The 16,828-nt window shown below is 44.9% G+C and overlaps 1 protein-coding gene and 1 long non-coding RNA gene across 2 annotated transcripts in view; one reads left to right on the top strand and one right to left on the bottom strand.

The window, feature by feature from the left end:
- Nucleotides 1–4,771, bottom strand: part of LOC125131481 (uncharacterized) — a 38,442-nt gene extending 33,671 nt beyond the window's left edge. Inside the window, exon 1 of the long non-coding RNA XR_007135931.1 lies at nt 4,480–4,771. This is a non-coding gene — a long non-coding RNA (uncharacterized LOC125131481). The remainder of the gene's footprint in view (nt 1–4,479) is intronic.
- Nucleotides 1–16,828, top strand: part of DRAM1 (DNA damage regulated autophagy modulator 1) — a 36,033-nt gene that overhangs the window by 6,864 nt on the left and 12,341 nt on the right. Inside the window, exons 2-3 of the mRNA XM_047788173.1 lie at nt 9,510–9,577; nt 13,245–13,387. Coding sequence (XP_047644129.1) covers nt 9,510–9,577; nt 13,245–13,387 — 211 coding nt within the window. The remainder of the gene's footprint in view (nt 1–9,509; nt 9,578–13,244; nt 13,388–16,828) is intronic.

The following is a 16,828-nucleotide window of genomic DNA, read 5'->3' as shown; positions in this document are numbered from 1 at the left end:
ATTCTGCACTCAGATTGCTTCAAAAGTATCTTTAAGGTTTTCCTGCACTTTAACGACACCAAAACTCACAGAGAGGTAATTCAGAGTAGATGTGGTTCCTATGCCAGGAAAACACACAGTGGACTGGTCCTCACATGGCAGCCTCGGCCTCCATCAACACGTAGGCAAATGAATGCATGTACATGTATGTTTGTGGTGTCTACATATCCAAATGATTTTTATTTATCTATTTGTTTGGTTGGTTTGGTTTGGTTTCTTTTTCTTTTTTTTTTTTTGGTCTTTTCGTCTTTTGTTGTTGTTGCTATTTCTTGGGCTGCTCCCGCGGCATATGGAGGTTCCCAGGCTAGGGGTTGAATCGGAGCTGTAGCCACCGGCCTACGCCAGAGCCACAGCAACGGGGGATCCGAGCCGCGTCTGCAACCTACACCACAGCTCACGGCAACGCCGGATCGTTAACCCACTGAGCAAGGGCAGGGACCGAACCTGCAACCTCATGGTTCCTAGTCGGATTCGTTAACCACTGCGCCACGACGGGAACTCCCCTGGTGTGGTTTCTTTAGGGCTACACTTGCGGCACACAGATGTTCCCAGGCTAGGGATCGAATTGGAGCTACAGCTGCTGGCCCACACCACAGCCACAGCAAGGCCAGATTCTTAACCCATGGGGTGAGGTCAGGGATCAGACCCGAAACCTCATGGATACTAGTCGGATTCATTTCCTCTTAGCCACAAAGGGAACTCCTATTTTTATTTATTTTGAATTGAAATACAGTCGATTTCGTGTTGTGTTGGTTTCAGGTGTACAGCAAAGTGATTCCGTTATGGATATATCTATATCTCTATTCTTTGTTCAGATTCTTTTCCATTGTAGGTTTTACAAGATATTAAATATAGTTCCCTGTGCTGTACAGTAGATCTTCTTTACTTTGTATAGAATGTATCTATTAATCTCAAACTTCTAATTTATCCCTCATCCCCATATCCATATAATTTTTTTAAAAAAATTTCCCATATAATTCTTGATGACTTCCTGCTTAAACCAGCTTTTTGATTACTAACAACATTGAATTTCAGGTGACTTTTGCTTCCCTCTTTGGCTCTAACAATGGGATCTGGGTTAATAAATAATCAGATCATGAAGAGTGTATAGAGTCACATATGCTGACATGATGCCAATGACATTCCAGTCTTTACAGTGCAGTGATCACTACCGCCAGTATCTCTAGGCCCCAGTATCATAAGGATGAAAAGGTAGGCATGCCATTTAAAACTTTGAGCTGGAAAAGTATCATTCTTGAAATGATAATGTATAGTTTAATATTTTCTCCAAAAAAACTTTTCCCACATTAGTTAATTCTGAGAAAAACATAATAAGAAAATTGAAGATCCTAAATTTCCACAGCTTGAGAAAGTTGAGGTGATCGGTGTAGTGCTGTTTGGCTTCAGAGCTATCTGTAAAGATATATAAGTTCTCCTGCTTAAATTTTCCATTGTCATTTTTTTTCACATTTTTAATCTATCTTCAGTGGTCATTTGATGACATAAAATTCTTTCTTCCCCAGAGAGTTAAATAAACTTGTGACTGTTTTTCACATGCTATTTCTACTTCTTTTTGGTCTTTTTAGGGCCACATATGGAGGTTCCCAGGCTAGGGGGTGAATTAGAGCTGTAGCCACTGGCCTACGCCATGGTGCCACAGTAGTGCAGGATCTGAGCCGGGTCTGCAACCTACACCACAGCTCATGGCAACGTTGAATCCTTAACCCACTGAGCTAGGCTGGGGATCGAACCTTCGTGCTCATGGATGCTAGTCAGATTCGTTTCCGCTGAGCGACAATGGGAACTCCCAAAAGTCTTGATTGATGCAGGGCTGACAAATTTTAAACCTAAGTGCTCAATTTCAACTTAAAAAAAGAGTGCTATACTGAATCACACTCTTTCCTTGACAGCAATGCATTTCAGTCCAACAAGAACATGCATTGTAGAGTTACTGCATGCCAAGGACAGCTTACTTATGGCTCCAAAAGGGATTGCTGATGCGAACCCAGTTGAGACAGACAGTTCTGTAAACTCATGTGGAAATGACACGTTATCATAAAAAGAAGTGTAATATAGCACAGCAGGGAAGACTTCTAAACTGTGTCCATTGAAATTAGACAGCTCTAGATACATGGCTTGTCTTCAGCTTCCCCCTTAACAATCTCTGTGACCTTGGGAAAGTTTCTTTTCTAAGGCTCAGTTTCTTCATTTTTTTTCCTTTTTCTTTTTATGGCTGCACCTGTGGCATGTGGAAGTTCCTGGGCTAGGGGTCGAATCAGAGCTGCAGCTGCGGCCTATACCACAAACACAGCCACGGCAACACCAAATCCCAGGCGCACCTGTGGCCTATGCCTAAACTTTCAGCAATGCCAGATCCTTAACTCATCCATTGAGCCCAGGGATCGAACCTGACTTGAGTTGAGGTATAGGTTGAAGATGAGGATCAAATCTGGCGTTGCTGTGGTTGTGGTGTAGGCCAGCAGCTACAGCTCTGACTTGACCTCTAGCTTGGGCACTTCCATATAGCACAAGTGCAGCTTTTCCGAAAAAGACACACACACACACACGAAAAAAAATTTTTTCGAAATCTGACCTCTTTTTTTTTTTTTTTTTGCCTTTTTAGGGCCGTATATGGAGGTTCCCAGGCTAGGGGTCTAATCAGAGCTGTAGCCGCTGGCCTACACCACAGCTGCAACAATGGGGAACCTGAGCCTCAACTGCGACCTACAGCACAGCTCAAGTCAACACCGGATCGTTAACCTACTGAGCGAGACCAGGGATTGAACCAGCAACCTCATGGTTCCTAGTCAGATTCGTTAACCACTGAGCCACGACGGGAGCTCCAAAATCTGACCTCTTTTTTATGCCTCCCTCTCCATTACCATTCAGGTCCAAGCCACTGTCCTCTCTTGATAAACTGGTGAAATAGCTCCCTAAGTCTCCCTGGTCCATGCCTGCCCCTCCACGGTCTTTCCGCAACATCCCTTAAGGACATCGATCAGCTTCACATCATTTCCCGGCTCTCAGTGGTGGCTTCCCATCCTGTTTAGAGTGACCTTCAGAGTCCTTACCATGACCCCCCCGAACCCCGCCCCCAAGAGCCCCCAGGCCCTCCTTACTCCCCTCCGGCTGTCCCTCCTTCCTCGCAGTTCCTCTAGCATATTGTCATCTTCTGGCCTCCTTGGCTCTTCCCTCTGCCTATCATTTTCCTGGCCCCAGTATTCCACTTGGTTCAGATCTTTGTCCAGCTGCCCTTCCCAGATTACCCTGTCTCCAGGTTACCCTTCAGCTCATCTGTCTCTCTCTTATCCAGCTCTCCTCTTCTTGGCAGCTTTCTTCACTCCTAGGCTATTTTTTTTTTCTTTTTCATTTTCTCTTTGTCTTTTGTCTTTTTAGGGCCATGACCACGGCACATGGAGGTTCCCGGGCTAGGGGTCGAATCACAGCTGTAGCCGCCGGCCTACGCCACAGCCACAGCAGCACGGGATCTGAACCGCATCTGCAACCTACACCACAGCTCACAGCAACGCTGGATCCTTAACCCACTGAGCAAGGGCAGGGATCGAACCCACAACCTCATGGCTCCTGGTCGGATTTGTTAACCACTGTGCCACAACGGGAACTCCTATACTTATTTATTTTAAATGATACACTTAAGTATGAAGAAAAAGAAAGTAATGGTCTCCTCTTATTGGTGCATTAAATGTTTTTAGCTTCTAAGTCCCGACTAATCTTCCAAGCAATGGACCTAGGATTTTAGGGCAATCTGATAAACCTCAGTCTGGGCACGCAGATAATCTTGCATATTTCCAGCATCTCAGCCCCCCCCATAAACCATGACTTCAGGCTTGAGAGTAATGAAGTCTCGGATCTAATGATTTAAAGAACAGCATTCAAATAAGCTTATATTATCATGCACGTCTTGTTTACATTGTTTTTATTTCTTTGAGCATCCAGTGATTATGCACTGGCTTAACGTCAAAAATTTGTTAAACAACTTGGAATTTTCCATGATGAATAAAACTTGTAAAAATGTAAGTACAGTAAATATAGCTGTAAACTGATTTCCTAGCCACAACTGTGTGCACATAACAGCCTCAACAGCTTCTAAGCCACATGCAAATGAATAATTAGTTCCTATCCTCGGTACCGTTGCCAGGAAATGCCTCATTTACTAGGAAGCAAGTGAGGAGGCGGATGGGACCAGGGCCGGGCTGGAGCCATGTTGCTTAAGCCACGTGGCACTGAATCAAAATCTTATGGCGGGAGTTGGGTAAGGGGACTACTTCTGCCAACTTGGGGGGCAACTGGTTTGGCCTGGCACTCATTCTCTGGTTTCCTGAATCAGGTGCTCAAGGACAGCTGTGCCAACCAAATCCTACTACCTTTGCGTAATGTGATCATTGACTGTGAACTTAAAAAAGGTAAAATAAGAGTTACCTGGTAGTTCAGTGGGTTGGAGATGTGGTAGTATCACTGCTGTGGCTTGGATCGCTGCTGTGGTGCAGGTTCCGTCGTCCCTGGCTCTGGAATTGCCCCCTGCTGTGGGTGCGGCCAAATAAAAAAAGATGTCGCATTCACTCCGACAACTAGATGTGAGTGAAGTACATTCGTGTTTTCCTCAGTTTTCATAGTATTGACATTTTCTATGGTGTGGTGCCAAGTATAAGAATGTAGGCGCAGGAATTCCCACTGTGGCTCAGCAGTAACAAACCCAACTAGTATCCATGAGGATTTGGATTTGATCCCTGGCCTCACTCATTGGGTTAAGGATCTGGTGTTGCCATGAGCTGTGGTGTAGGTCACAGATGTGGCTCGGATCCCGTGCTGCTATGGCTGTGGTGTAGGCTGGCAGCTGCAGCTCTGATTCAGCCTGGGAACCTCCATATGCTGCAGGTGCAGCCCTTAAAAGCCAAAAAGAAAAAAAAGAAAAAAAAAGAATGCAGGCTCATTGGTATTTATGCATTGAGGGTGGGTGTTATACACTTAGTAACCGTGAAAGAAATTTTATTGCAGTGGTGAATAATTGTCATAATTGTTAATTACGATTAAATTATGGCACTTGAGAAGCCATGAGGAGTTGCCTACTTTGTGTGTGTGTGTGTCTTTTTAGGGCTGCACCTAAGGACAAAATAAAAATCAACCACAAAGAATTAGTTTAGATTTTCACAAGGCCACTTCCATATTCTTAAGCACAGTCATCCTTAATTTGTTATTATATTTCTTCTTTCTTTTTTTCTTTGCTTTTTAGGGCCACACTTGAGGCACATGGAATTTTCCAGCTAGGTGTGCTGAATCAGAGATGCAGCTGCCAGCCTGTACCACAGCCACAGCAATGCGGGATCTGAGCCGTGTCTGTGACCTACACTACAGCTCACAACCAACGCCAGATCCTTAACCCACCGAGCGAGGCTGGGGGTTGAACCCACATCCTCATGGATACTAGCTGGATTCCTAACCTGACAAGCCACAATGGGAACTCCTTGCCTACTTTATTTATTTTGGCTGCATGTGGAAGTTCCCAGGCCAGGGACTGAACCCAAGCCACAGCAGTTACCCTGAACCACTGCAGTGACAATATCAGATCCTTAATCTGTTGAGCCACCAGTGAATTCCTAGGTTTCTCTATTTTATAGTTCCGTGGGAGTTCCTGCTATGGCAAAACGGGATCGTGGTGTCTTGGGAGCACTGGGACACGGGTTTGATTCCCAGCCTGGCATAGTGGGTTACAGATTTGGCGTTGCCACAGATGCTCCTTAGGTTGCAACTGCAGTTCAGATCTGATTCCTGACCTGGGAACTCCATATGCCTCAGGGCAGCCAAAAAAAAAAAAAAGCTCTGTGACTTGGAACCAGTTATGGCAAAACTTTCTAATACCCAGTTTCCTCCTTCGTAAGATAGGGTTGATAATAGGCCCGCCTCAGGGTTGAGAGGACAAAATAAAATGATGTATGGTAAGCTCCTTACAGTGCCTGGGATATAGTAAGTGTTCAGTAAGTGGTATCTATCAGCAGTACGGATCGTCATTCATTCAGCAAACGCATGTGGAAAGGCCATTTGCGGGACTCTGTTGATACTGCCTCTATGGTTTCAATGTACAGCTGAGCAAGCCTAAAACATCCCTCTGAAATTCTGAGCTTTCGCATGGCGCGCGGGACGTCATGCGGACTGTCCACTTGACGCATGTCTTGGTTATCTGCCAGTGCACTGATGGTTCCTGAGGCTGGTCATTTTCTCACCTCTCGTTAGTGTGCCTTTCCCCCGCCATCCACTACCCCCCCATCCCCTCCTCACTCTTCCATTCCTTCCCTATCTCCGCATGAAAGCCAGTGGTCTTCCTGGCATGTGGCAGGTTTGCCCTCAGACCTGTGCCAGCAAGTACTCTGTGAGTCACGGGGGGCTGCTTTTTTATTTCCTGAGGCTGAGGAGAGAAGGCTTCCTTTGTCTGTGAGAATTAATCTTCCGACGAAAGCACTGCCCAGGAGGGCCCATGAGCTGTCTCCACTTCTTCCCGTCACTGATCCCCGTCTCCTCCTCACTCAGGGCCGTGTCCTGGTCAGAAGGGCATCCTGCTCGGGGGTGGGGGGCAGCCTTCCCCACTTCAGTGTCCTTTGAGTGAGAAGAAAGATTATTTGCAGGGAAAGCGGTTATGTTGTATTCTAAACCCTTCAGATTCTTCCAGGTACAAGTGACGCTGAGATTGAAGTAATTGTGAGGAGAGGCCTTTGTGGGAAGGGGGAACATTAACCTCTTCCTACTCTTCAAATATGAAGTGGTCACAGAGCTTAAAGGCTCCTGCTTTCTGCACACACAGGCTTCCTGTGGAATTCTTCAAACACTTTGAAGTGCGTCTTTTCAATTTGATCCATTTTTTCTTTTTTGTCTTTTTAGGGCCACACCTGTGGCATATGGAGGTTCCCAGGCTAGGGCTTGACCTGGGGCTGTAGCCTCTGGCCTACGACTTAGCTACAGCAATGCCAGATCCAGGCTGCGTCTGTGACCTACACCACAGCTCCTTTAATCCTTAACCCACTGAGTGAGACCAGGGACCGAACCTGTGTCCTCGTGGTTACTACTTGGGTTTATTACCACTGAGCCATGACGAGAACTCCACGGATCCATTTTTTCAATGCTTAAATTTCAGAATTGTTTTAAAATGTGGAAACGCTCAAGATGGGTACTTGAGTTGTTTCATGTTAGGTGTGCTTTTTTTTTTTTTTTTTTTTGCCATTTCTTGGGCCGCTCCCGTGGCATATGGAGGTTCCCAGGCTAGGGGTTGAATTGGAGCTGTAGCCACTGGCCTACGCCTGAGCCACAGCAACGCGGGATCCGAGCCGCGTCTGCAACCTACACCACAGCTCACGGCAACACTGGATCGTTAACCCACTGAGCAAGGGCAGGGACCGAACCCGCAACCTCATGGTTCCTAGTTGGATTCAGTAACCACTGTGCCACGACGGGAACTCCTGTTAGAAGTGCTTTTGCCATCAGTTTGTGCTTTATGCAAGCAGCTTGAGAATGTAAAAACACAAACCTTGGCATTAATGAATAGAAACCAGAATGTGTCAAACGCTACTTTCCAGCTCATTTAATTAATTGATACACTGCATCTGAAAAATATTTCATAGAAGCTGTTTTTTGTTAGCATAATTTATCACGATGAGCATACCCTTTTTTTTTTTTTGGCTTTTTTAGGGCCGTGCTGACAGCATATGGAGGTTCCCAGGCTAGGAGCTGAATGGGAGCTGTTGCTGCCAGCCTACACCACAGCCCCAGCAATGTAGGATCCGAGTCACGTCTTCAACCTACACCACAGCTCATGGCAATGCTGGATCCTTAACCCACTGAGCGAGGCCAGGGATTGAACCTGTGTCCTCATGGATGCTAGTCAGATGTGTTAATCACTGAGCCATGACGAACTCATGAGTATACCCTTGATACCTTCTTATTTCTGTAAAGTACCGGCAGGGCCTGGTAACACTGATCAGCTTTCCATCATATTTTCAGCAGTGTAAATTCTTATGCATAAATCATCTTGTTAAAAGAATTAAAATGACATGTTCATGTATTAAATATCCAAATAGTAGGTTTTTCTTTTTCTTTTTTCTTTTCTTTTTTTTTTTGGCTGCACCTATGGGCCAGGATTGAAATCAACACCAAGTCTTTAACCACTAGATCACCAGGGAATGCCAAATAGTAGATTTTTTTCAAACATGATTTTAGACAATTTTTCTTTTTTTCCCCAAATAGTCACACTCAGTTCTTCACCCAGAAGGAAATCAAATATATCAGGTTGGGTCATCTGAAAAACATCAGTCACTTTCAATACTTCCTCATGGAGTGATGTAGGTCAATTATACTACCAAACAAACAAACATACAGACTCACTCAAAAGAAAAAGAGACAGACTTGGATCAGAGGCTGGGGGTGGGGGAGGGGGTGGATGAAGGTGGTCAAAGAAAACAACTTCCACTTATAAATAAGTACTAGGGATGTAGTGTACGACATGCGTAATCTAAAATAACACTGCTGCATGTTATATATGAAAGTTAAGAATGCACATTTGGAGTTCTCCTTGTGGCTCAGCCGTTAACGAACTTGACTAGCATCCATGAGGACTTGGGTTCGATCCCTGGCCTTGCTCAGTGGGTTAAGGATCTGGTGTTGCCCTGAGCTGTGGTGTGGGTCGCAGACACGGCTCAGATCCCGTGTTGCTGTGGCTGTGGTGTAGGCCGGCAGCTACAGCTCTGATTGGACCCCCTAGCCTGGGAACCTCCATATGCCATGGATGAGGTCCCAAAAAGAACAAAAAAAAAAAAAAAAAAGGAAATCCTAGGAGTTCTCATCATAAGAAAAAAAGTTTTCTTTTTAAAAAATTGTGTCTGTGTGAGATGATGGATGTTCACTAAACTTATTGTGGTGGTCATCTCATGATAGGTGTAAGTCAAATTATTACACCTTAAATTTACACATTGCTGTTTTTTAAAATTTTTTTGTCTTTTTGCCATTTCTTGGGCAGCTCCTGTGGCATATGGAGGTTCCCAGGCTAGGGGTCTAATCGGAGCTGTAGCCGCCAGCCGACGCCAGAGCCACAGCAACGAGGGATCCGAGCTGCGTCTGCGGCCTACACCACAGCTCACGGCAACGCCCGATTCTTAACCCGCTGAGCAAGGCCAGGGATGGAACCAGCAACCTCTTGGTTCCTAGTCAGGTTCATTAACCACTGCGCCACAATGGGAACTCCTACACAGTGCTATTTGTTATTATATCTCAATAAAACTGGGGAAAAAGAAAAAGAAAAACGAAGCCCAAATGAAAATACTTTAGAACAAAATCAGGCCAAATCTTTGGGATTCAAAGTGGCTGAACACCCAGAAGGAACACAATATAAAACTCGCTAAATATGTGCCTGCCCAGAGGGCTGAACTGAATTCCCTTTTACTGATTTAGACATGTCTTCTCTTTCTCAGTGATACAGGAACAACACCTCCAGAAAGTGGTATTTTTGGATTTATGATAAACTTCTCTGCATTTCTTGGTAAGTACAAAATAATTTGCATTTTGTGGAAATTTCTGGGCCAGGGATCAAACCCATGCAGCCCCCTGAGCCACTGCAGTGACAATGGCAAGTCCTTAACCTGTTGTGTCACAAGGGAACTCTGAAGATTTCTCTCTCCCTCTCTTTTTTTTTTTTTTTTTTTTTGCTTCTTAGGGCTGCACCTGTGGCATATGCAAGTTCCCAAGCTAGGTGTCAAGTCAGAGCTGCAGCTGCTAGCCTACACCACAGCAATGCTGGATCCGAGCCCCATGGCAGGTCTACACCACAGCTTAAGGCAACGCTGGATCCTTAACCAACTGAGTGCGGCCAGGGATCACACCCACATCGTCATGGATACTAGTTGGGTTCTTAACCTGCTGAACCACAATGGGAGCTCCTCTTTCCACAGACTCTTACCCTCACCCATCAGGAAACCAGCACTTTCTGTCCCTCTCTACCTATGAGGGGGGAAAAGGGGCAGAGATGCCGGAGATCCTACCTGGTGCCTGGTGACACGGCGTCTTCGGAAGTTGTTCGTCCTGCTTGGTAGAGGGAGTTTCACCCCATCACACATTTGTGGTCTTCTCCTCCCAAGGTTTGGAGATGAGCAAGGGGAAGTGAAATAGGAGTCAGTCAATTCCAGAGCCCTCTTACACCATCCTTGCACAGAGTCTGGATTTAGGAAACAGACCATCCCTAGCAAGTGATAAATATGGCTTTTTATTATGGCCGTCACTCACTCTTCCAATACATAGAGATCGACTTTATCCTCCTGTCAACACATGCATGAAATCCATCTCATGGACATATTATAATTTATGCATTCAGTCCCCTCATTAAACATTTAGGTTCTTTCTCTTTTTTTTATGGCCACACCCACAGCATATGGAATTTCCTGGCCAGGGATTGAATCTGAGCCACAGCTGCAGCCATGCTTGATCCTTTAAGCCACTACGTGGGGCTGGGGATCAAACCCGTTCCACAGTGACCCAAGCTGCTACAGTGGCAATGCGAAATCCTTAACCCTCCGTGCCACTCAAGAATTCTACATGTGGGCTATTTCTTTCTTTCTTTTTTTTTTCCATTTTTGGCTGCCTGTCATATGGAGTTCCCAGGCCAGGGATCACATTTGAGCCACAGTGCTGGGACTGTGCCAGATCCTTTAACCCACTGGCTGGGGTTGGAACCTGAGTCAGATACGCCACTGATCCCACTGCCCCACAGTGGGAACTAGGCTGTTTCTGATTTTGTAATTTACAATGCTAAAGTTAATATCTTTTATTTTAAAATTTTTATTTATTTTTTTTGCGGTACAATTGATTTGCAATGTTGTATTATTTTCAGGTGTACAGCAAAGTTATTCAATTATACACACATGTGTCTTTATTTTTAATTATTTATTTTCTCTTGGTTGTTGCATGTAGCAGCTTGATGTAGGATCTCAGTTCCCAGACCAGAGACTGAACCTAGGCCATAGCAGTGAAAGTGCCGAACCCTAACAGCTAGACTACCAGGGAACTCCAATGCATATATATATATATATATATATATATATATATATATATATATTTCTTTTTCAGGTTCTTTTCCCTTGTAGATTATTAAGTGAATATCTTTTAAATGTCTTTGGGAGTTCCCGTGGTGGCTCGGTGGTTAATGAATCCAACTAGGAACAATGAGGTTGCGGGTTCGATCCCTGGCCTTGCTCAGTGAGTTAAGGATCTGGCATTGCCGTGATCTGTGGTGTGGGTCTCAGACACGGCTTGGATCCCGCGTTGCCGTGGCTGTGGAGTAGCCTGGCGGCTATAGCTCTGATTCGACCCCTAGCCTGGGAACCTCCATATGCCGCAGGAGCGGCCCAAGAAATGGGAAAAAGACAAAAAAAAAAAAAAACCTTTATCTTTGCATATCTATGTGAGTTAAAGGGGACACCCATCATGAATTTCAATCACTATCCATTTATTCAACATTCATTTACTAAGTGACTACTCTGACAGGCTCTGTGCTTATGTTTAGTGTTGGAGTCACAACAGCAAACATACAAGGACCCTACTCTCCTTGGGATTTACATTCTGTTACCAAATCACTCTCCAAAACAACACATGATATTTGGTTAATTGACCAGCTCTTTGGAAAAACATCCTTTTCGTACCCTCTCACACCATTCACAAAAGCCAATGGTAATTAAAGAACTAAATATGAAGAGCAAAACCACAAGAGGATTTGGATTTAATGATAGGAAAATATTTTTGAAAACCTTAGGATGGAAAACTTTATCTCAGCTTACACAAAACCCAGAAGTTAAACAGGAAAGAATTGACCAATTTGAGTTGATAAAAAATTTAAAACTTCTAAGTAATGAAAGATACACAAAGTTAAAGACAAATGACAGAGCAGAAGAAAATTTGTAATATATATATATATATATATATATTTATTTTGTCTTTTCTAGAGCCGCTCCCACGGCATATGGAGGTTCCCAGGCTAGGGGTCCAATCGGAGCTGTAGCCACCAGCCTACACCACAGCCACAGCAACATGGGATCCAAGCCGCATCTCAACCTACACCACAGCTCACGGCAACGCCGGATCCTTAACCCACTGAGCAAGGCCAGGGATTGAACCCACAACCTCGTGGTTCCTAGTCGGATTCATTAACCACTGAGCCACGATGGAAACTCCAAATTGGTAATATTGATAGCAGAAAATAGATGTAATGTTTTAAAAGCAACTACAAATTAAAAATGAATAGACAAACTCGAGAAAAATAAGAAAAATTATAAACGTGCAATTTTTGGAAGAAATGGACATACTGAAAGGTGCTCAGTCTCACTAATGATCAGAGAAATGTAAATTAAAGCAACAGGTTCCAATTTTTCATTTATTAGATTGGCAATAATTAAAAAGGCAAAGGCATACAGAACTGCTTTCAAACTCTGCTGTGGGAGCATTAATCACCTCAGCCTTGGAGCAATTTTGAGATATTTCTCAGCATTTTAATTGATCATAGTTTTGTTTGTTTTGTTTTTTGGCTTCACCCGCAGTATGCCTGTATTCCTAGGACAGGGGTCTGACCTGAGACACAGCATGAGTCCTTAACTGCTAGGCAACCAGGGAACCCCTAATCATAGTTTTTTGACCCAGTAATACTACTCCTAGGAATTTGTCTTTCAGAAACTCTGAAAGTGTGTCAGAGATGTCTATACAAGGATGTTCACTGAGCATTGTTTGTAGTAGGAGAGGACAGACTGTGTAGATAGAGATGTGTCATTAGGAGAAGGGTGAAATGAATGTGGCCTCTCACCGTGTATACCATGACGAGGTAAACCTGTTTGTACTGATGTTGGTAAGATCTCCTTAGTACATTTTTTACGTGAAAAAAAGCAAATCCCAAAACAGTATGGGCATAATAGCATTTATGTGAAAAGGATGACAGCCAAGACTGTGTGTGTGTGTGTGTGTGTGTGTCTGTCTGTCTGTCTGTCTGTCCATCACACTGCAGGGAGACTATGATGGGGTGAGGAAGAACGGGGAGGGGGGAGGGAGGAGACCATTGCAATCAGGAGATTGAACATACAAACTTGGTAAAAGCCATACAAATCTGTTCATGTGTTTTTCCTTCCAAAAAGACAAATACTAAAAATTATCAGAGTCCCTTTCTTTTTCAGGTGCAGCCACAATGTACACAAGATATAAAATAGTAGAGAAGCAAAATCAAACCAGCTATTTCAGCACTCCTGTTTTCAACCTGGTGTCGCTAGTTCTTGGGTTGGTAGGATGCATCGGAATGGGCATTGTAGCCAATTTCCAGGTACGCCCTGAAGTGTTTTTGGTTATCGGGGGCGATGGAGTGAATGTGTCTGGAGGAGAGAAGCAAGAATATAAGAGGCACACTTGGGGCAGCATAGTTCTCAGACAGATGAGCAGTGCATGAGAATTGGGCCATTTTGCTTTTGAGAAACAAGTCTTTATCATCTACGTGGTACTTGGAAGATACGGGGTGTGTGTTTGCGTGGTTGTGAGAGAGAGCATGCTTTCGAGGATGCTCTGGGCCCTGCATCTCTCCATTTTCTTATGGCAGTGGCTTAAGGTGCTGGGAGAGCTATTTTAGCCATGAAATCATTTCATTAACAGCGTGGAGATATGTGTGTGTGTGAGCGTGTGTATTTTTACCAATGCAGCTGTTTGAACCTCTACTGTTCAAGGAGAGGCTTCTGAGCTCTTCCTTTCACAGCTGAGGCTAAAGGTATATGGAAGCAAAATTATTTGCTCTGGGTTACTCAGCAAATCAGTTGCAGGGTCAAAATATGGCCCTGCTGAAGCGAATTAACTTACATGACGACCACAACAGAGTCTGCTTGATATATTCTTACTTTGTCCAGTGTTTGAAAACACGCTACTTGTTTGACTTTAGTTTATGGGTTCCCGTTCATTCCAAGGTTTCTTTCAGGAAAGCATAGGACCTATTTGTCTGTGGGGACGATATTTAACATTTTAAAAATAGGTGCTATATTTCTTTTCTTTTTTCTTTTTCTTTTTTTCCCCCCACACTTGTGGCACATGGAAGTTCCTGAGCCAGGGATCGAACCCTTGAGACAGGAGTGACCCAAGCTACAGCAGTGACAACACCACATCCTTAACCCACTGAGCCACCAGGGAACTCTGAGGTGTTATATTTCTTTCTCTTTTTCTTCATGGTTTTTTGTTTGTTTGTCTTTTGTCTTTTTAGAGCCGCACTCAAGGCATGTAGAGGTTCACAGGCTAGGGGTCGAATTGGAGCTGTAGCCGCCAGCATACACCACAGCCACAGCAGCACGGGATCCGAGCCGAGTCTGCAACCTACACCACAGCTCAAGGCAGCGCTGGATCCTTAACCCACTGAGGGAGGCCGGGGATCGAACCTGTGTCCTCATGGATGCCAGTCAGATTCGTTTCTTCTGAGCCGCGAGGGGAACTTCTCTGTCAGATTCTTTTCCCACATAGATTATCACAGAATATTGGGTAGAGTTCTCTGTGCTGAGGTGTTATATTTCTAATGAGTACTAATTGTAATAGCACTTGCCTCACAGGCCTGTTGCTAGGATTCAGCCACACAATGGACAGTCCCCAGGAGTCAGTACCGGGTGGCCATCGTGGTCATTGGTTCATCATTAGAGGCCGACACTCCCTGTGTGACCACAGAAGGAAGTTACTCCTGGGGGACTTTTGGTTCTGCCGGGGTACTCCTTGAGGTTTTTTCCCACGAGAAGCGAGTTGATCTCGTGCGATGCTTACTTTCATAAAAAGTTGTCAGCCTTCAGCCCTGGCAGGCTGAAGCCACAGCAAAGGGGTGCTGCCCCCCTAGCCTGGACCTGGGAGGCCAGTAACTTCTGATTGCCACCTGCATCGCCTGCTGTCCACCTGTTCTCTAATCTCTGCCCCTCATGAAGCCAGACCTTTATCAGAGAGCCCTCTGCCTGACCTGCACTTTTTCCACCCTGCCCATGAAGGAAGCCATCTGTCACGGGCTGGGTGGGAGGGAGGAGGTGGGGGACAGTGTAATAAAGTGCTCTGGGAAGCTCAGTGCTGGGGTTCGAGGGGGTGAGGCACCGTTCCTTGTATTACGCAGAATCTTCAAGATAGCCTGGTGCAGGGAGAGACGGTCAGGTCTAGCGCCCAACAGGTTTTCACTGGGGGACGTTTAGAAATCCCTACGCACCAGTGTTCCCTTGTTAACACTGGCGAAGGGCCAGAGCGGAATTTGCAGCCTCCCTGGAGCAGGTGCATAAGGCTTGTTGGGGGGCATCTTGTGAACTCAGTTTCCTTCTGGCTCCACTGAGCTTTCCTATCCTTATCCTCTCTGTATGAGGAAACAAACACCACTAGTTGTCTGTGACGTGTCACAGGGCAGAGACTGTGCTGTTTCCTTACATTTTATGATTGTGTGCATTTTGGGTTTCATCACAACATGTATGGAGGTTTTCTAGGCGATAGACATTTTTGAAAATATTTCATGCCGTGACATGTATCATTCTAACATCGCCCTTAGAAGATAGGTAATATTACTGTCCTCATTTATCAATGGAGAAAAGGAGACCCAGAGAGGTAGCACTTGCCCAAGATCACAGGAGTCATGAAAGGCACAAGCCACCTTTGAATCGAAGCAGTCTGCCCAGAACCTGCAGGGAAGAGTTCACCTCAAAGCCAGAATGAGGGAATCTCAGTGAGAAAAAGCATGCACACAGTTCATAGTTCTAGCATCAGAAAGCATGCTGGAAAAAAAAAAAAAAAGGGAAGAGGGAGAGTTCTGTTGTGGTGCAGCAAATCCAATTAGTATCTATGAGGATAAGGATCTGATCCCTGGCCTCGCTCAGTGGGTTAAGGATCCAGCGTTGCCATGAGCTGGGGTGTAGGTCACAGGCACTGCTCAGATCTAGTGTTGCTGTGGCTGTGGTGTAGGGCGGCAGCTGTAGCTCTGATTGAACCCCCTTGCCTTGGAACTTCCATATGCCTAGGGTTGCAACCCTAAAAAGAAAAAAAAAAAAAGAAAAAAGAAAAAGAAAGGGACAAGGGAGAGCTGGAATGACTTAATTTGTCTAGAAGAGTGTGGGTATGAAGTGTTCCGTGAGGGGAGGGTGTGCACTCTCTGATATCCCATCACAATGATACAGCCTCGCAACATCATAATGATACAGCTGTCAATGTTTAAACCAAAAAGGGCAGACTTTAGGAAGAAGACTTAGGGGGTGAGAGCATGAAGCTTTTGCTTCCCTTTAAAGCTTCTGTGAAGTGTTTCCATCTTCACATGGACCAGAAATAGACTCTCTTTCCCCTAGAGCAAAGTGTTTGCCTTGTCATTGTTCCCATAAATATAGTTTTTTACGACTTCCGTGTTTGATATCCTGTAATTCATTTTCGACATGCCATGAGCAAACCAGCTTGAGCTGTTACCTCAAGAAGAACTAGAGATGTGGGGGCAAGAGAGAGAGCATTGACTGGCGCTTTTTCCTGAGTGGGAGTTAATTGCATTTATCAGAAGTTCACAGGTAGCTCTTCTTCCTGAACTGGTGGGTGGGATGGCTACGTTTTTTCCCCCCTTTCTTTCTTGGTCTCAGCATTCGGAAGTTCCTGGGTCAGGGATCGAACGTGTGCCGCAAAAGTGACCTAAGCAACAGCAGTGACAATGCCAGACCATTAATCCACTGAGCCACTAGGAAACTCTAGGATGGCTACTTTTTTTGCTGTGTCCTCACCAAGCAGTTTCTCTCAGTGC

The sequence above is a fragment of the Phacochoerus africanus genome, chromosome 7 (genome assembly GCF_016906955.1).
Source record: "Phacochoerus africanus isolate WHEZ1 chromosome 7, ROS_Pafr_v1, whole genome shotgun sequence".
NCBI classification, from domain to species: domain Eukaryota; kingdom Metazoa; phylum Chordata; class Mammalia; order Artiodactyla; family Suidae; genus Phacochoerus; species Phacochoerus africanus.
This window is presented reverse-complemented; position numbering and strand designations above follow the sequence as displayed.